The sequence below is a fragment of the Miniopterus schreibersii genome (genome assembly GCF_964146895.1).
Source record: "Miniopterus schreibersii genome assembly, chromosome: 1".
In the NCBI taxonomy this organism is placed as follows: Eukaryota; Metazoa; Chordata; class Mammalia; order Chiroptera; family Miniopteridae; genus Miniopterus; species Miniopterus schreibersii.
Window position 1 is genome coordinate 150,101,182 of NC_138101.1, and position 21,030 is coordinate 150,122,211.

The following is a 21,030-nucleotide window of genomic DNA, read 5'->3' on the forward strand; positions in this document are numbered from 1 at the left end:
CAAAGAACCTGACGTTTAGTAAATAATCAACAAACGGTAGCCATTATTATAATTGTTTTCAGTGTCTAAGAATGTAAAGCTCATAGTATTCACTCCATACATATTCACTGAGTGAATCAAAGAAAATTCTGCAGCACATACACACGGGAGGAAGTGAGAGAAGACATTCAGATCAGTAAGTCGCTCTCATCTAAAGTTGAGAGGGGGTCGGATAGCAAAGCTATTGACCTAAGTGATTTTTTTACAGTATTATTGTTGAAGAGTCTACCTGTTTACCTGTCTTCCATTGTTATATTTGGGGCTTAGCATTCAGAACACCTGTTTACAATGAAAAGCTAGTTTGGTTCCTTTCCTGTCATGTGCAGTTGCCATTTGGTGCATGTCATTGCCTAAAAAGACACCATTCAGTGTTCTGGTTATTTATTGGAAAAAGATAACCCTAAAGTTGAGTGTGTCTCTGCTCCAGTTAGGGAATGAAGCACAGGAAGGGGTAAAAATATGGCTTTGTCCTGCCTGCTGAGCCTGTGACCCGAGTGGGAAAAGGAGGAAAACCTATCCAGAAAAGAGTTCCAGGGGCCACACATAGCAGGAACGATATTAGGAAGGGGAAATAAGATAGACCAGAACTCTGAAACAGCTGAATAGACTCAGCTTACCTCCTAGAGTTATCTGCTATTCCTCCAAAACTAGGTAACCTCTGTGGTCCTTCCCAAGCCCAGAATTTCTGTCTCTGTATCACCTCTACTCTGACAGAAAACAGAAGTGAGAGGTATGTAACAGCACAGAGTGGAGAGTGACCAGTGTGACCTGTGGGGATCAGGACAGGGACAGGCCAGAGGAAAGAGGGAAAGAGTAGAATCAGGGAAGGTTTGCCACAGGAGGTGAGTTTTGAAGGGTGCAGAGAAGTTTCCCAGCCATGCAGGGAAAGAAGGGCTTCTGGTTAGCGGAAACACATGTACAGAGCAGAGGAATGAAGGACCTGGCATGTGGGGAACTACAAGCAGTGTGGCAGAAGGCAAGACTGGTTGACTGGGCCAGGTGAGAGGGCTTTACTTTGCTGAGAATTAAATGTGAACGTGGCAAAGCGCCACTAAAGTGCCTTTCATGGAAGAGTGATGTGGAAGATGGCGTTTTAGACGGTCCTTTGGCTGCAATTGGAAGATCCACTGGAGGGAGAACAGCCTCTTCTGTAAAGCAGAGACCTTGAGCCTCGCCCTTTATTCCTGTCAGTGGGCGCTTCCTCCTCTCCTCGGGGAGCCAGGCTGAAGTCCAGCATATCCGCTGTTAAGAACATGGACTCGGGAATTTTTTCTAAGATGGTGAATACCTTCTGCTCTTTCACCTCTTGGAAGTCTCCCCAAAACCAGGAGGACAAGAGAAAGACACACAAGCTCCCATTGTCTTAGAAACTAAGAGACATTGCAACAGGGAACTCCAAAGTACAGAGCTGAGAGATGAAGGTCACTGGCATCACAGGACAGAGGGAGGTGAGACGGAAGAGGCGGGTGCCAACAAGAAGGAAATTGGAGACACGAAACACAACGGAAGATGGGATGAAGTATCAGGCTTGAAAACAGGAGGGTGTTGAAAGAGAAAGTCTGTGCAGGAAACAGCTAGGCCTACTGCCCCCCTCTCCCACCCTTGTAGGAGATAGGAGGTTCTCTGGAGAAGACCTAGGGAAGCTTTGAACTCAAGGACCCCCAGATCAGAGTAGGGAAGGAGTGAGGCACTGAAAATAGAGATTGAGTAAATATCTACTTACTGACCAGGAAAAGCCCCAGCTCCCTTTCCCTGTACAGCTTTGAGAGCTCCAGGAGCCAGCTTATGCTTGTGGACAAGAGAATGGAGGAGGGTAATTCTTACAAAGAACTCCACTTTCCCAGAAAAGAAATGGGACCTTGGCTCACTGCCCCATCACCAAACGGTGCAGCCCACCTGGCAATAGCCCTTTCCCACCACACAGAGCTACTCAAACATCTTTTAGTTGCCTTCTTCCCAAATATAAACAGACATCAAGGATCAGCAGACACCTGAGGAAAGCCTCCAACAGGAAAGATCATTTAAAGAAAAGTAGAAGCAGCATCAACTCAAATAGCCTGAAAAAACTTCCCAAAACCTGTAATTAATATCCTCAGAGATATTAGAGAATATGCTGTATCTATAAAACAAGAATAGTATGCTACCAAAGAAAATAAGACTCCCTGACAAATGAAAATATGATTTTTTTAAAAACTGTAATTCATAGGAAGCTTGGAAGATAAAGAAGTCTTACAGAAAGTTGGAGAAAAGATAAAGTGATGGGCATGAAGGGAAGACAAGGGAAGACTATTAGAGTAGCAATCCAAAAGATCCAACATCTAATTAATAGACAATCAGGAAAGGAATACAGAAAATATAGAGGAGGAACTTATCAAAGAAATAATACCAAAAAACTTCCAAGGACTGAAGGACAGATTGAAAAGGCCAATAGAGTACCCAATAAAAACTACACCAGGATGACATTTAAGACTACCAAAAAAATAGAAAGAAAAGATTCCATACGAATAACATTTGACTTGCCAATGACGACACTGCAGGCTGGAAGACAAAGGAGCAGTGCCTTCAAAATACTAAGTAAAAATTGCTGCCAATCTAGAATTCTATATCCAATCAAATTACTGATCAAATGTACAATAAGAATAGTTTTAGGCATCCAAGGTCTCAAAATAATTTACCCCCTATACATCCTTCTTCAGGAAGTTACTAGAGAAAATGTTCCACCCAAACAGGAGCATGAAAAGAAAGAAATGAAGGCACAGGATCCAGGAAGGAGAGGCGAAGGGAATTCCCAGGCCTGGAGAGCCAACTAGTCCAGACTGGAGCTGAAGGCTAACAGGAGCAAAATGGAAATTATATCATCTGATCCATTTCCCTGTTGGAAGGCCAGAAAAGACCTACAAAGAGAAACTAAGAAAAAGAAGCAAATGGTCAGGGAGGCAGTTAATTCCAGGAAAAACAAAAATTTATTCAAGAATTTGAGTCATCAAAATTATGTTATAACAAAGTAATGTGAGCACTGAATACTGATTTAACCAGAAATTGTGACAATGGGAAAGAGCTTAATTCTCATCTAGCACAATAGGAAATCACTAAATAACGTATAAAATTAAGCAAAGATAGCAGTATAAGCATTTAGCTTAGAAATAAGAGGATAAGAAACAGCTACAAGAGTTAAAAGTGTAGGAGAGCTGGGGCAAACACGAGGACAGAAGTGGGATGAACAGCTTCCTTCATTTAAAAGCCTTACAGTGCTATTTAATTCTTAAACTATGTGCGTGTCGCTCTTTTTTCTTCTTCTTCTTCTTTTTTCTTTTTAATTAAGGAAAAGAGCACTCTCTGCAGTCACATAGATTTGGATTTGAATCTTGGAGCAACTATGTTGCTACCTGTGTGATTTCAGCAAATTATTTTCATCCCCTCAAGCTTTGTTTTCTCTATTGCTACATGAAGCAAATGCTTTATTACCTCTCACATTTTTATAGGGTTCTTTAGAAACTTAGGTAAGACAGTACAGGTCACATGCCTGACACATAGTAAAGCCCTCAGTGAAGGTTTTCTGCTCACTCTAATCACCTGGTGCCCTCCATTCCTCTCTGGATACCCTGACCTCTCACCCTCCATCAGTCATTAAATCCCGTTGAGGACTTAAGTCCCCAGGTGCGTTTGCACGTTGCAGCTCACATCTAATGTGGAATAGGAGGTTTGAGCCTTGTTAAACTGAGCCGGGTGACCCCTGACTTAAAATACAGCTAGTTCTTTGGAGGAGTGGCTTTGGTGATGTGGAAACACCATCTCTCCTCTGGGAAAGGAAAACGTGAGTCGCAGCCAGTAGGCTCAGCCATCTCACTCTTAGGCCAGAACCAGCCATCTCAGGAGGCTCCAGGATCTCGCGGTTTGTGTCCACAAACATTTCCAGCCTAGAGCCTTAATCCCTTCTGCTAACGTAATAAGATCCCTCCGTTTATGATGAAAACTGAGCCCGTGGTATTGTGACTATCACCCTGCTTCCTGCCACCCACAGGTGACAGCTGCACCTGTGAGGCTGGCCCACTTCCCGCATACCCAGGGCACCTGCACCTCCTGCACCCTCCACCCTGCCCTTGTGCGATGTCCCAGCTACTGACTGTTGAACAGGGAAGTCGAGGGTTCCCTGGTGGAGGTTATTTCTTCTTTTGCTGCAGGGATTGCACTATATGCCCAGGTCCAGGTACTGTGGTGATACAGAAATATATTTGGCCTCAAAGGTATTTACCGTCTAATCAGGGAGATAGATGTTCACCACCCACTAGGCAAGGAAATGAAGTAAGAGGGTGATTGTGGGCTGCATGCGGAATAGGTGAGGTCTTGAGTTTACACACTGGAGCTTCTCACACAGGCCTGGGAGCAGGTAAGCCCCAGGTCAGGTGGTTATTTTTAAACGAAAGTATCCTTCAGATATTTATGATGTTTTATTCCTAGAGTGGCAGTGAGGGACAGCAGTGGTGGGAGGTGGGGGTGGTCTCTGAAGAGGTGACAGTTCTTCCTGAGAGCAGTGACTGTGGACAGACAGGGTGACAATACAATTCGTTATCCCAATGGAGACACTTGAGAGTGTCAGGTCCTTGGTCAGGTTGCTCAAGGGGCCCAGTTTTTACCAGTGACCAGCATCTGTCCCCTTCTCCGGTTAGGATTCCTGAAAGAGCTTCACCACCTGAGTTTTGACCAAGAAGCTATTTAAAAATTAAATGCATATATGCAGTTCCCCTGGTCCCAAGGCTACTCCCGCATGGAAACCAAGTTTGGTTTGGTTTGGTTTATAGCTGCCTTATCAACACCTCCCCTTTATCAGAGAACTGCCAGCCTCTCTCTTCAAACAGTCCTTTTCAAAGGGGAACTCTTACTCTTTATCACTTCACAGTGATTTTACAGCGTGGGAAATAATATATACTCTTTAGAGCATTTGCTCTTTTAAGCAAAATGCTGTTTGAGCAAAGAAATCAAAACTTGATGTTGGAGGAGTCTTTGTTACTTGGCACTTTTACCCCACTCCTTTCGGTTTTCTGTTAGAGTAGAAGTCACAGAGTTACAAAATATGCAAGTCAAAATTATACTTATTTATTTACGTGCCTCTCCCACCAGGATGTGATCTCCTTGAGGACATCAGTTGCCTTGTTAATACAAAACATCATTAAAGTGACCATAGGTTTGGACATATTTGCAGGGCCTCATAAATGATCTGGTTGAGTCGAATGTATCCCAGTCTTAACCTGACCTCTCTTGCTGACACAAGCTCTCCTTTAGTTCTTACTCTCAAAACAGCTTTTCCTTTGTGATTTGTATTTATAGCAAAGCATGCTCCTCCCAGGCCACTGAGGCAACTGGGAGCCAATTTCCTCCCACTCTTCCCCTTCCCATCCCAAGGGACAGTTTCATTGTCTCTGGCTTGTGACCTCTGGGTCTATCTGTGAAATGAAGACATGATCAAGATTCTTCTCTCCAGTCCCCTCAGGCTCTAACATTAGTGCTCTTTAGTGACTCTGTGGAAAACGATTCTTTCTCCTTGGACTGTGTTCCCAAGTTTTTTCTTCATTGTCAAGTGAAAATCCTTGCTTCAGATTGTTTTAGTCTCTGACAGATCTTTGCCACGTGGCCCCTCATTTCTGGCAATTCACTGAGATTCATCAGCCCCATCAAGAAAACAATCAATAGCCCTGACCAGTGTGGCCCAGTGGTTAGAGCATTCATCCGCACACTGAAGGGTCTCGGTTTCCATTCCCGGTCAAGGGCACGTACCTTGGTTGCAGGTTCCATCCCTGGCTCCTGTCGGCATGCATGTGGGAGCCAACCAATCAGTGAGTCTCTCTCACATTGATGATTCTCTCTCTCTCTCTCTCTCCCCCCCCCCACCCCACCCCCAGTCCCTCCCTTCCACTCTGGAAAAAATATTCTTGGGTGACGATTGTGAGGATAAACAACAAAAAAAGAAAAAAAGAAGAAAGAAAACAATGAATACATTGTTCTAGCTTCAGATTGGATATAGATTAAATGTTGGCATCACTTCATTCTGTCAAATTGTCTCAGCTTGCCTCTTAAAAATCAAAATGGGAAAAATCAAAGTCTTTTGGTTATTAAATCAGAGGGCTCCCTGTTGGCCCATACTGTGTGTGTTGAGGGAAAAGAGGAGTTATGTGCATGGGTGAGAGAAAAGGTTTGCACTAAGGTGAATTCATAACCAACATAAATATGTGGAAACATAAAGGTCATTATTAATGTGTGAGTACAGTCTCCAGAGATGTTCCAATTTGGTCTCTTCCAACAGAAACCGAATGATCGTGATCACAAAGTGAGAGTAGCGCTGGGCAATGGCTTGCGAGGAGATGTGTGGAGTGAATTCATCAGGAGATTTGGGGACATTCACATTTATGAGTTCTATGCCTCCACTGAAGGCAATATCAGCTTTGTAAATTATACGAGAAAAATTGGTGCTGTCGGAAGAGTAAACTACTTACAGAGAGTAAGTACATTGAAAAGTGAGAGCATTTTCAGAATACAGAGCTTCCTTAAAAGCTATGTCATGATGATGTTATTATCAGAACTTCATGAGGCATCACCAAGAGAGGTTTTGCCGAGTCTCTGTAACAAGGACTTCAATAAGATAGGGTGCTCTAATTTAAAAATCTTAATGTCCATGAATAACAACCCATTATGCCTTTGCCACCTGCATTCAGGTAACATATTCCTATGTCATTTATACGTGTATATGATAAAACACCGGACATTACCAGTTCCATAAGTTTACCATACTCTGCACTATGGTGAAATGAGATCTTTCCTTTTCATAGTGCTGTGGGTTACAACCACCTGGGGAACTTTTCACACATACAGGTGCAGGGCCTCAGCCCCTAAGCTTTGGATGGAGGTGTCTTGAGGTGGGGCCCAGGCATCAGTGTTTTTTGAAAGCTCTGCAGCCAGGGTCAAAAAAGCATTATCTTGTGAAGATTTGTGTTCTCCTAATAACTGCATTAAAAAGACATTTCTTATTTTTTAACTGAGATATAATTGACACATAACATATATTAGTTTCAGGTGAACAACATAATGACTCAATGTTTGTATATGTTGCCAAATGATCACCACAGTAGGTCTAGTTAACATCCATCACCTCACATAGTTACTTTTTTTTTTCTTGTGATAAAACTTTTAAGATCTACTCTCTTAGCAACTTTCAAATATGCAATGCATTGTTATTAACTATAGTCCCCATGCTGTACAGTACATACCCAGGACTTATTTATTTTACAACTGGAAGTTTCTACCTTTTAACCACTTCCAACCACTCTTCACTCCCCACCTCTGGCAACCATCAATCTGTTCTCTATGAGTTCTTTTTTTTTTCAGAGTCCATATAAGTGAGATCATGTGATATTTGTCTTTCTCCATCTGACCTATTTCACTTAGCTTAATGCCCTCAAGGTCCATCCATTTCGTCATGAATGGCAAGATTTCCTGTTTATGGGTGACTAATATTCCATTGTATATATATATACCACACTTTCTTTATCCACTCATCTATCAAGGGACACTTAAGTTGTTTCCGTGTTTTCACTATTGTAAATAAAGCTGTAATCAATGTGGGGTGCATACATCTCTTCTAATTAGTGTTTTCATTTCCTATGGATAAATACCCAGAAGTAGAATTGCTAGATGATATGGTAGTTCCATTCTCAATTTTTTGAGGGACCTCTGTGCTGTTTTCCCCAGTGGCTGCACCAATCTGCATTCCGACCAGCACTGCACAAGGGTTCCCTTTTCTCCACATTCTCTTCAGCACTTGTTACTCCTTGCTTTTTTGATAGTACAGGTGGGAAGTGGTACCTCATTTGCATTTCCCTTATAATTAGCGATGCTGAACATCTCTTCGTGTACCTTTTGGCCATCTGTATGTCTTGTTTGGGAAAGTCTGTTTAGATCATTTGTCTTTTTTTTTATTATTGGATTGCTTCTCTTCTATTGAGCTGTATGAGTTTTTTATGTATTTTTTTATATTAACCTCTTATCAGATATATGATATTTCCTATTTTTAAGCCAGCTCACATAGCAGTCTCTTTTATTGCCTGGGATCTCCAGACAATCTCTTTGCCCTTTTTGTGCTCAAGCAGTCAGTCTTCTGGATGATCACCTATTCTTCAAAATTTCAGGAATATTCAGCAAACGCTGAGCCTCTGCTGGCTTGAGCAGTTACTGCCGCCTTTATGCCTCTGGTAACCCATCCTGCCTGGTCATGACACAGCCGCCCCAGAGCTCCCAAGCAACCTGTGTCCCCAGGGACTGACAGGAGCAGTAAATGGGACAGTGATCTGTGTGCATAAGAAGCTGGCTCTAGAGATCACATTCTAGCACATTCACATACTGGCTGAATGCCCTAAGGCAAATCACTTTATGTTCCTTAGACTTCAATTTCATCACCCGTAAAACAGAGATTAAAAAGAGAAAATATAGAGCTCAATGCCAAACCCAAACTCAGTGTTGATAAAGGAAAAGGGTTGTTGAAAAGATTCAATTTAATAAATTATTAAAAAGCCATTAGAGGATATAGCCGGGATACCTGTCAGATAATAGAGTTGAATAATTGTTAGCTGCAATGATTATTTTCATTCCATTTCTTCTATTCTGGCCTGGTCTCTAGGCATTCCCCAGTCCAAGGAAACTCCCTGACAATGACAGCCAAACCTACACCGTACAGGTCCCTCCACACCTGTGCCGTCCAATATGGTAGCCACCTGCCAGGTGTGGCTTATTTAAATTTAAATTACATAAAGAAAATTTTAATTTAGATCTTCATTGTCCCTAGCCACATTCCAAGTGCTCAGTAGCCATGTTCTGTGATGACCATGTTGAGCAGTACAGATATAGAATATTTCCATTATCACAGTAAATTCTACTGGGCAGCAAGCAGCACTAGAGATTGAGAATTGATTTCCTACTCCCCACTGGGAGAGGGTCTGTCTTTGCTAGTTTCAGTCCAAGCTGTAGGAGCCCAAACTGTGAAGACCCAGGCTAAATGCAGTTCAGAACGAGAGAAGGCACAATGCTGAGTAGAGGCACTGTGGGTGCAAGCTGTCTGTGTTGTTACGAGTTGCAAGGAAACTTTTGTTTCAAAGCAAACCTGAGGACCTTAGAAGTTCTGGGTATCACATCCATTCATTGCCATGTTTTATTGTCAGTTTTTTCCTGATTTAAACAAATCTATATTTTAAAACTAAAAGGGGGGGAGGGGGGATGACCCTGTAATTGATGTGGAAAGAAGCATGAGTTACCACCCCAATTCTTTTTTTACATTCTTGCAAATAAAGATCTACATTTGTTGACTAAGAATGCTACTTCATTTTTAATGGTTATCCGCTACTATCAAAGCATAGAATTGGTTAATTTATCACATAGACTTGAATTTAAATTTGAAATTGACACAGTAATCACAACTGCTAATTACATCTAAAGACTGTCATATTTTTACCTATCTGTTAATAGAGAAAATAATACAGTTATTGCCCTTACTAAATTATATAAATTTACATTTTTATGCCATTGAATTATAGCCTATATGAAATATGATGGAGTTTTAATAATTTTATAGCCATGGGCATGAAGTAATTATACCATCGAACCTTAAATGCATTGGCGAACATGTCCCTGGAAATGAAAAACATACAACAGTGGCATATTAAGGTCACACAAGATTTTTAAATCCCGCTTGTGATATGTCCACCAAAAAAAATGTATGAGAATATTAATAGCAGCTCTATTTTTAACAGTCCAAAACTGGAAATAATCAAAATGCCCATTAATAGGATAATAGATAAATAAATTGTTGTATATTCATAGAAGGAAAATTACATGGCAATGAAACAAACTACTGAAACAAACACCAGCGTGGGTGGATGACTGTCACACGCAGTATGCTGAGTGAAAGAACCAGACACAAAGGCAGACATTTACTTCATTTATTGGGAGTTGAAGTCTGCTTGATGTGATAACAGTCAGAATAGTAGTCAACTTGACAGAAAGGGGCAGGTGGAAACTTTCTAAGGTAATGAAAATGCTTAGTATCTTGATCTGGGTGGTAGGTACATGGGTGAACAACATATATAAAATTCACTAAGCTGTACACTTCAGATAGGTGTTCCTTATATACTTTATGCATGCTATACCACAATAAAAAGGGGGGGAAATGTGAAAATTTGTGCTCAAAATGATCTGTTTTAATTTTGCTAGAAAATTGTATCTTACGAGTTGATTAAATATGATGTGGAGAAAGATGAACCTGTCCGAGATGGAAATGGATATTGCATCAAAGTTCCCAAAGGTACAGTGGATTTTTGTTCAGTTAACCTGTCATTTTATTTTTATGTATTGATTTTGAAAGAGAGAGAGACAGAGGCATCAATTTGTTATTCCACTTATTTATGTGTTCATTGGTTGATTCTTGTATGTACCCTGACCAGGGATCAAACCTGTAACTTTGGTGTGTAGGGACTATGCTCTAACCAACTGAGCTATCTGGCCAGGGCCTGACCTGTCATTTTATTACCTTGACCAAGTGATTGTTAAGAATTAACATATCGTTGATAAAATGAGCACCTGGTATAATTGATCGGAGTGGAGGAAAAAAGAGAGAGATTTATTTTTGTACTCTCAAAAATACAAAAACTCCAAAAGATACTAATTTAACCACTACCGGTAACATACTTATAGTTTGAAACCTAGCTTAACAACTTCTTGATTGTGAAGCAAGCATTTTGTGGGAAGGGATACATAATTATGGTTGCAAAACTATGATTTTAGGGAGTCTTTACCTTTAAACTTAAACTACTGTTCATTTGTTTAACTATGTGTGTCAATCATTATTCAGTAAAACGTTAGCATTTTAAAAATTAAAATGTGTGGCCATATAGAATAATGTACTGTGTGCATAGTGTATATATGTGTGTGTGTGATGTATATGAATATACTTGTACATGTGCAGCCAGCTTGCTGCTAATGAGCTGCATGGCATCAGTTTTAAGAGAAAGTTAATAATAAAATTTCCCTACTGCTAGCACATAAAATAACAATGTACTTCCTTCTATCTTAGGTGAAGTTGGACTCCTGGTTTGCAAAATCACACAACTTACACCATTTTCTGGCTATGCTGGAGGAAAGGCTCAGACAGAGAAGAAAAAACTGAGAGACGTCTTTAAGAAAGGAGATGTCTATTTCAACAGTGGAGATCTCTTAATGATTGACCAGGAAGATTTCATCTACTTCCACGACAGAGTTGGAGATACATTCCGGTGGGTTTTCTGAATTACTGAGAAACACACAGTTTGGCTTACTCCTAAATTGGAGTCACATTCCGCTTTGGTTATGGTCCTCCCTTTTCTTCTATGTCTTTAGTGTGTCAATTCAGCCTCCTGTATTCCTAGGAAAAAAAGGAGCAAAATGCATGAGGGGTCACTCTATAATGCACAGTTAACTTGGGTGAGCCACACCAGATGAAAGGAAGGTGGAAAACCTATGTCTAAATAGCTTTAGTCCGTCCAATTCCTCCGTTTCTACTGGTCACTCTTAGGACCGCCAGGTATTTTCACAGTTTTCAATTATGGGGCTTTTTTTTTTTTCCCCAGATAAAATCAAATGCAAATTAAGGTGGGGCTGATTTAGTTGAAGAGGAGATGAGGGGTTTGAGGCCTCACCTGCTCCCCTCCCTCCCACTCTCCATCCCCAACCAAGTGGTTTCCCACAGAACCCCCAAGTCAATGCAACAGTTTGAAAGTCATGGTAATAGACCATGAATTTAATTCCCAACAACATCACAATCCTCCAGCCTCCTAACACTTTTGTTTAATCAGCTTCCTTCCTTTGTGAACTGCCTGAAGCCAGGCTCCAACTCCCGGCACAGTGCCTGACACACGTAATTACTTTTTGCGTGAATTTCTAAGGAAGGGATGGGAGTTGCCTGGCTGTAGTAGAAAGAGTGTGGATATGATCGGGGAGTACGGAGCTCCCAGGCTCACCTCTGCCCCTGACCATCCGTGTTAGCTAGGCAGGTAACCTTTCTCAACCTCAGTTTCTCCACCCATGAAATGAGGGTCCCGATGACCCTCAGGGCTCCTTCCATCCGTAATGTGCCATGACTCAGGATCCCTGTCATTATTTTATGCCACCTTCATGTCGCTGAAAAGATACTTCTGAGAAACCTAAAGAATTTTTTAAATGTAAAACATAAATAACTTTATACAGTGAAAAATAGCACACAGTTGGGCACTAGCATTATAGTTTCCCTGAAAATAAAGTATATTTTTTCTTATTAAAAGCTTTCTTGATGCCATGAGATTCTGAAATACAAGTATGAAATTTTATTAGACAGAAGTTCACTAATTGAGTTAAATAGCAACCAAAGTTAGTGAATGAGAAAAGGGAGAGACCTAAATACAGCAAAGTCACTGAGGGTTTGTTTTTGATTTCCAGTGCCTTTCTTAGGCCAAGTCTGTATTTTAACGTTGGAACAACATCATTCTGTGTGTTGCGTTTCACGTGGCCAGACTGAAATTCCACATTTTATTATTTAGGTGTATGCCTATGTCTTTTGTCCTCAAGCAGGATGCCTCTCCCATGACGAAGCTGGGGAGCTTGGGGGCCAAGGTGAGCTATAGAGTGGAGCCACCCCACCTGCTCCCTGTTATTGCGTCCTGGGCGAGAGACCACCTGTGACCTCTGCTAACCTTGCCTTTTCTTCCAGGTGGAAAGGGGAAAATGTGGCTACCACTGAAGTCTCTGACGTACTAGGACTAGTTGATTTTATCCAAGAGGTGAATGTTTATGGAGTGCCTGTTCCAGGTATGCACACGATATTATAAATCTATGCCTAGACCCAAACTGTAACTGAATATCATTTTAACCCCAGGGCAAAGTATGCCATTGCCTTCTCCTGTCAGCTGGAGAATCAGACAACTCTTTCACCCACTTGGGCATAAGGGGCTCATGTCTGGTTTATGTTCCTTTATAAATCAGCCAAGTCAGTACATCTGAACCAGGCCTTTCTCTGTGGTTCAGCTCAAGCAGAGTCTCTCCGGGACGCAAGGTCCCGCTGCGTCTGGCACTCCTCAAGAAAAGATGCGTCCTGCTGGGTAGCTGGGAAACAGTATGTGAGACACAAATAAGAGCAAGTGCAGTTGCTAAGAGAAAAAAATTAGGAAGGAGCTGATTTTGTCCACTCTTTCTTTAAAGCAGGTCCCTGACCCAGCCCACCCAGCTGAATTTCAGAATCGCAACCCAGAGTGGTGTCACCCAGCCTTCTCCCCCAGGCCTGCTTCTGCCAGCTGCCTGGGGAGTGCCGAGCTCTGATTCTGGGTCGTGGCTCTAATACCCGCTGGCTGTTTGACTCCAGGCAAATCACTAAAATTAGGGAAAATACCAGTCCTATAGTGAAGATTGTCAAGAGAACTAATTCATTTCAATTACATAGATAGTAAAAATATTTTTACCAGATATGTACATGAGGGTTGTCATGAGAAGAAATCATTTTAAATATCGATGTCAGGGAGGAGTAAAATCTCCAAATCACTGTTCAAATATGAGATGCTAGGGATGTTAGTGTTCTACCCAGAACTCAGGGTCTGGGATTCACTATATTCAAAATGGAAACCCCAAAGTGCCTTTTCCCTGAGCTGTGATGGTTTCACATGACCTTGTGCTGTCCTTTCATTTCTTAAAGAATATTCAGAACTTTCTCTCACCTGTTACCTCGGGTCACAGAGTGTGAGGGGTGCAGAATTCTTCTCATGTTGGACCTTAGGCTGAGTTAGCAGAAGCATGGTTGTCAGCTATCATTCCACACTGGGTTCCCACAGACCCCACCTGGAATATTGCACACACTCTTAAATGCTGAATTTTAAAATAGTAACAACACAAAAGAATGTGTAGGAGAACGTGAGAGAATCTAGGAAATGTGCTCCTCCGAGTGGGACCCCTGAACCAGCAGCACCATCCTCCATACCCGAAAGCTTGCAGAAAATGCAATTTCTCAGGCCCACTGAGACCGACTGAATTTGACTTTCTGGAACGGGGCCCAGGGAGCTGCATTTTAACAAGCCCTTTAAGTATTCTTAAACATACTAAAGTCTTGCCTGGCCAGCATGGCTCAGCAGTTGAGCACTGACCTATGATCCAGGAGATCGAGGTTTGATTCCTGGTCAGGGCACATGCCCGGGTTGCAGGCTCGATCCTCAGCAGGAGGTGTGCAGGAGGCAGCCGATCAATGACTCTCTCTCATCATTGATGTTTCTCTCTCTCTCTCTCTCTATCTCTATCTCTATCTCTCCCTTCCTCTCTCTGAAATCAATTTTAAAAAAAACAACCACTGAAGTCTGTGTGTGGGTGATGAAAATGTTCTAGAACTAGATACTGGTGATAGTTGGACAACATTGTGAACACACTAAATGCCACTGAATTGTACATTAAAAATGGTTAAAATGATAATCGTATGTTTTACCACAATTTAAAAAAACAACAACACTAAAGTCTTGAGAAGCACTGAGGCCTAGTGGTTCCAAAAACCTAGCCAATCCTCAGAATCATCTGGGAAGTTTTTTAAAGCCCATATCTAATGGATAAGAACCTTGGATTTGGGACTCAGAATCTCTTTTTTTCTTTTTTTAATTCCAAAGTGACTGTAATATCCAGTAAGGTGTAGGAGCCACTGATGTAGAACAAAGAAGAGGAAGCTAATGGTTTTCAGATGATTGGAGACAGTTAAAACAAGGAGTTCATGTTGCTCCAACGTGCAGAATGAAACCAGTGGGTTGAAATGACCAGGGAGTCAGTGTTAGCCTGAGAACCCTCCTGTGACCCGAGGAACCAACCATAGAATGGACTGTCTCCTGAGGAAGGGAATGTCCCACCAGCTGGAGTGTGTGAAGAGGCAGGATGTCCACCTGGAATCCTGTGAGGATTCTGACAGCAGTGAAAACTTAGAGATGAACTCTGGAAATTAGAGACTCTGAAGTCTCTCCCAACTTTCAGATTCTGGGCTCTTCATGAGGCATTCACAGATCTCAGTTTTGGACAAGGAGGGAACTTCTAGGTTTGGGCTTAGAAGGAAGTTAACTTCTCCTAGGTGTCACACCAGCACCATCCAACTGCTCTCTAGAACTTTTATTATCAATGGAACTTTCTGCAGTGATGAAAGTGTTCTGTATCCACACTGTCCAATGAGGTCTCCAGTAGCCTCCACGTGACCACCGAGCAACTGAAATGTGACTAGTGCAACTGAGAAACTGAATTTTTTATTCAATTATAATTAATTCTAATAGCCACATGTGGCCAGTGGCTACCGTACTTGACAGTGCAGTTCTAGAGAAGCCCTGGCCAGAACCTCTGTAGACTGGAACCTTCCCCCTGGGTCTGGACTAACCCAAAACCAACCTGTAGGAGTCAGGGCAGAGGTCTGAGGCCCAATAGCCCCTTCACCTCCTGTGAATGCCTGAGCAAGAAGCAGGGAGCCAGTCGACGCTGAAGATTTCTGTTGTATCAGCTTCTAAATTCTAAAAGGAAATTATGAAGACATTTGAGATTCCTGAGATAGGTGCCTTCCAGAGAGCTACCAGGGACCCCTAGAGAAAGAGGGTCCTGTACCCTGCCTCCTTTAGATAAGAGGTGAATAAAACTAGGGCGCATTTCCTTTCTTTTCATTTTTCCTCTTGTTTCCTGCCTCCTTAGAGCTGTAGGTAAACACACAATCACCATGGGAGAGGTTTTGAAAGCTGAAGCCCAGGTGACGAAGGGCGGCTCCTTCTCCCTCTCTGATTACAGCTAAGTAGCTAAGGGAAATGGACCTGGGCTCCCACTAGGTGGACTGGATCAGGTAGAAGATAGATTAATAGTACCTAATTACCCCTGTCCTCACAAGAAAACAATGGTAATTGTTCTAAACACCTCTCCACTTACTGCCCTGCCTGATGGGGAAGAAAGAGCTGGTAGGATCCGTTTTCTGTGGAGAGTTCAACCTCTGGGGACTAAAGGGCATCGGTGGGAGGGCACAAGACAGCTCACCCTTGCACCTTGCCTTCTGCCGCAGTCCTGCAGCTTCTCTAAAATGCAGAAAGGCAAAGCTGTTAGGAGCCTTGATTAAATGCGTAAGTCTCAAAGGTGGTGGTGGGGCCTAGAAGCGCAGCAGACCTGATACTGCAATCTAAAGAACAGCCTGAGCTCGGCTATCCATGAGTGGAGCAAGGACTTTTCACTAGAGTAAAAACAAAAAAAATTCCTTTAGCCACCAGTTGGACCTGTTTCCCACTCGAGTGTTTTCACGTAGGCTGCTAAGACGGATGAAGATTACAAGCACAAGATCTAGGGCCAGATGGCCCCAGTTCAGTTTCTGACCCTGCCTAGTATTTGCTGTGTGAACTTGAACAAGCCTGTCTGTTTTGTTTTTTTATAATCCTCACTTGAGGATATTTTTTCTGTTGCTTTTCAGAGAAAGTGGAAGGGAGGGAAGGAGGGAAGGAGGGAGGGAGGGAGGGAGGGAGGGAGGGAGGGAGGGAGGGAGGGAAGGTGAGAGAGAAAGAAAGAGAAAGAAACATCGATGTGAGAGAGACACGTCCATTGGTTGCCCCCCCCCCCCCCCCCCCCCCCGCGCATGCACCCCTACTGGGGCAGGGGATGGAGCTGGCAACTGAGGTACGTGCCCTTGGCCGGAATCAAACCCAGGTCTCTTCAGTCCATGGGCCGACACTCTAACCACTGAGCCAAACTAGCTAGGGCTCCTAATATCTTTAAGCCTCAGTTTGTTCATCTGTAAAATAGAGAGAAGATTTGAACCTCTTTAAAGTTTGTTGCAAGGGTTAAATGAGGTAGTCCACAAGACCTGGCATATAATAAAGATTTAATCTATGTATAGCTGCTAGTAGTAATAGTAGTAGTAGTAGTATTTTCACTTTAGAATAACTTTGACATATATTTGAAATAAAAATTCAGACTATCCAAAAGAAACTTATGCCATAATGTTGTCTCAGTGAACTGTTCTTTGAAATAGCAAAGCATTATAAATAAAATAGCTACAACACATCTAATATCTTTCACGTTACTTCTAGGTCACGAGGGTCGAATTGGCATGGCCTCAATTAGGATGAAGGAAGGTCACGAATTTGATGGAAAGAAACTCTTTAAGCACATTGCTGATTACCTGCCTGGTTATGCAAGGCCTCGGTTTCTAAGGATACAGGTGAGACCTCTTGTTACCCAGTTCAATTATCCTCTCTCATGGAGACCCCTGTCTCTTAGGCAACATCTCCCCCTTTACCATGGCGACCACATTGGCCAGATTTTCACTACCCTCTCCAGGAAGTTCAACAAGGAAGCAGAAATATCAGAAAAATATAACTAGCAGAAACCAAATCCTAATCCCTTCCTCCCTCAAATTAAGTCAGTTCATTCAGCAACAGTATTAGCAAATAAGTCACAAAGTCTGTGTTTGGGGATATGTGACAGACACTTAAAACAGAAATGCTCCGCCCCTCCTATGCCTTTCTAAGATGTGAAGTTCAACTGGGCATCATTAGCCAGTTGGAACTACCAAAGGTTTAGCTGTCACCACTAGAGGGATTTGTTTTTCTTTCTCAAACATTAACCCCTTGGTTAGTTTAACACTCTCACTTGTGGACTTTGAGCACTATGATTCTGAAGAGTTTGGAAGCGTTAGATTACCAGACATCGCTGTGGCTATAAAACTGATGTTCACAAAGCACTGGCATTTGCTTTGCAATGTGATGGTTGAGAGACATGAAAATAGACATATCCTCAGATCATTCCCTATTAATTGAAGAAAAAACAAATCTTCAGTCTAATGGACAACAGGCTGAAAAAAATAGAGTTGTTGTGTGTAGATGACCCTTAGCCCCACCCCACCTTTAATCAGGATATTCCAGTAATTCCTGAAGCTCACCAAGCAATAGACTCTCTGCTCCATAGTTTACTCCCCACAGGTAATCTTAAAGCTTTAAAGGAATGAGCCCTGCCCAGGTAGTTCAGTTGGTTGGAGCATCATCTCGTGCATCAAAAGGTTGCAGGTTTGATTCCCAGGCAGGGCACATGCCTAGGTTGCAGGTTTGATCCCTGAGCAGAGCAAGTACGAGAGGCAACAGATGGATATTTCTCTCTCACATCGATGTTTCTGTCTCTCTCTTTTTCTCTCTCTCTAAAATCAATAAACATTGATTGAATAAAAAAAAAAAGCTTTAAGAGAATGAAAATTACCTCCACAAAGGGCCCCCTAATGGAGCTTCAGAAAGCAGGATGTATCCGTCTCACAAAACTCACATTCACAATTCTCAAAGGAGCCAGACGTGCCAGCCCCACTGCCCCACCTGTACCCCTTTCCCTGCACCCTAATCTGTTTGCAAAACACTACAACCATGTGGATTGTTTGATGTTTTTCAGGACACCATTGAGATCACTGGAACTTTTAAACACTGCAAAGTGACCCTCATGGAGGAGGGCTTTAACCCTGCAGTCATCAAAGATGCCTTGTATTTCTTGGATGACAAAGCAGAAACGTATGTGCCTATGACTGAGGACATTTACAATGCCATAAATGCTGAAACTCTGAAACTCTGAATATTCTCAGGATGATAACTTGTATCTCCAGAAAGAAACCGAATGGATCCAACTTTAATTTGATTGAAGAGTGTGAGGTGCATTTTTTTAAGCATACCAATAAAGGGAGACTTTTCTAAATTACACCTAAACTTTTGCAAGTGAAAAGATTTAGAGATCATTATTTTTCAGTGTGCACCTACTGTTTGTATTTGCAAACTACGCTTGTTAGAGGGAGGGCTTGTTTGTGGGGGTCTTTTAATATGTAATAAAATAGATGAATGCCAATATATGAAATGGCACTCTCTTTCCTTCCTCTGTTGTAAATGCAAACCCTGAGCTGGACGGTCCCATTGGTAACTTTTCACAGGTACCTCACTCATGATGATAGTGGCATTCTAGGTAACATATGGCAAGGAGGTGGGAGGTGGCAGGGGGGTCACCAAGGAACAGCCCAGTGGAAATCCAGCTCCAGTGTAAGGCCAACTCTCCCCACCAAATAGTATCCTGGCCCCTGTCTAAAACAGCATTATCCAAAGGTGAGAGTGCCACCTATATAGTTCTTAAAGAAGGCTAAGCAATAGCATCAGTATTCTGTACATAAAAGGTGTTCGGTAAATACTTTTTTTGAGTTACATCAACCATTGCAAACTCAGGTGTCTTCAGGATTCACATTGATAATGTGACTGAGAGAAGCAGGTCACAAAAGAATGTGGCAACCTTGAGGACAGCCACTGCTCAGCTTCAGTGGGCTGATTACTGTCGTGTGGGAATACAGCTCAGGCACTTCTGGGATCTTCTGGTTATTCAGAAAACAGAAGCCCAGGTATATATGTGAATCTCCCTATTTTTAAAATGTGAAGTCTCAAAAAAAATTTTTTTTAATCCTCACCTGAGGATATTTTTTCCATTGCTTTTCAAAGAGAGTGGAAGCGGGGAAGAGAGAGAGACAGAGAGAGAGAAACGTTGATGTGAGAGAGACATCAATTGGTTGCCCCTCCCTCATGGGCCCCAACCCAGGCCAGGGACTGAGCCTGCAACCAAGGTACATGCCCTCGGCCGGCATCGAGCTCAGGACCCTTCAGTCTGCAGGCAGATGCTCTAACCATTGAGCAAAACCAGCTAGGGCTCAAAAATTTTTAAACTGATATGCATCCCAAATGAAATGTATCTGTGGACCGGATAAGTCCCAGCCCTCCAGTTAGCACCAGCAGTCCCATGTGCCCCTTGGACCTGAACTGGTTTCATACGAAAGCCAGTCTCCTACCAGAAAGCCTGTTCAAGGACCTGAGGCCCTTTGTGGGAACTTTGAGAAGCTCTTACAGACAGGCTTTCTCCTCACACTCCACTGCTTTTCTTTCTGAGTAGGCCTCCCTAACCTCTGCATGTGCCAGTTGCACACAGATTCCAAGAGCAGGTCTTTGGTGGTGACACTCGAGATAACACGTTCTTTACAGAGCTTGTCCTAGGCCACGGGAACATCATGGTCACCAAGTCCGCATCCAGGAAGTATAACCCAAGTTCATCCCAGCCTCCCTAAAAGAAGTGGAGTTTCCTTCCCTTGAGGACACTTTCAGATAACCAGGAGCTAATAAGAATCCCCAATTTTTCCCCAACTTAGTCCGCATAAGGGCCCAGGCAAACACATCTAGGGATCCTCAGTGATATGTGACAAGAGGGATGGTCACTGCCACCCCCGACACAATATTAGAAATATTTTTTAAACTCTCTCCACTCTCTTAGGTCACTCCCAAGAAGACCCATGACCAGAATCTCTGCCTCTGCCCATTATGTCCAACAATAAGCACTCCCTGAGCAGTTAAAATGCACAAGGGACTTGCAGATAGTCTAAGGAAGATGCTGGACATCGCTGCCTCTTTGTGAATAATTTAGAATGATTGTTGCTTGTGAGTCAGCACTTAGGAATTTTTGAAAAAGTCTAAGTATCTCTGCCTTTGCTTTATGGATCTCCCAGTGAGCGTTTGGACCCAAGTGGCGGGAGACAGCATGACCTTTGTTTTTGAGAGTATCACATTGTGCAATTGTATTACCTAGAATCCTGTTAAAGCAAATCCAGTTGAAAGCAGAGGTTAAACCAGTGACGTCATTCTTTGTCACAAGGGGTACCTTTTTGGATGAAAGGTCAGCACTTACACCTTCAGCCAGAACATAGAGTTCCAGCAACCAGAGCCTACTGGGGCCTGTCCACCTTTGACATTTCAGACTTTCCAATTAGAAACTCAGAAATTCTCCTTCCCAGCCTGACGGCTTCCTCAGCCCCCCATGTCCCCAAACCTTCATGATTCTGGCCAGGTATTGTGATGGGTAGAGGCACCAGTGCAATGTCCTCAATACTTCAGTTTGCACGTGTGTACACAAAAT

The 21,030-nt window shown here is 42.6% G+C and overlaps 1 protein-coding gene across 1 annotated transcript in view; it reads left to right on the forward strand.

The window, feature by feature from the left end:
- The window catches only part of SLC27A2 (solute carrier family 27 member 2), a 45,129-nt gene extending 26,337 nt beyond the window's left edge, over window positions 1-18,792 (forward strand). The window contains exons 5-10 of the mRNA XM_081152042.1: window positions 6,338-6,532; window positions 10,291-10,381; window positions 11,150-11,348; window positions 12,797-12,894; window positions 17,148-17,278; window positions 18,493-18,792. Of these exons, the coding sequence (XP_081008168.1) occupies window positions 6,338-6,532; window positions 10,291-10,381; window positions 11,150-11,348; window positions 12,797-12,894; window positions 17,148-17,278; window positions 18,493-18,669 (891 nt within the window). The 3' untranslated portion in view covers window positions 18,670-18,792. The remainder of the gene's footprint in view (window positions 1-6,337; window positions 6,533-10,290; window positions 10,382-11,149; window positions 11,349-12,796; window positions 12,895-17,147; window positions 17,279-18,492) is intronic.
- Window positions 18,793-21,030: the final 2,238 nt, after the last annotated feature.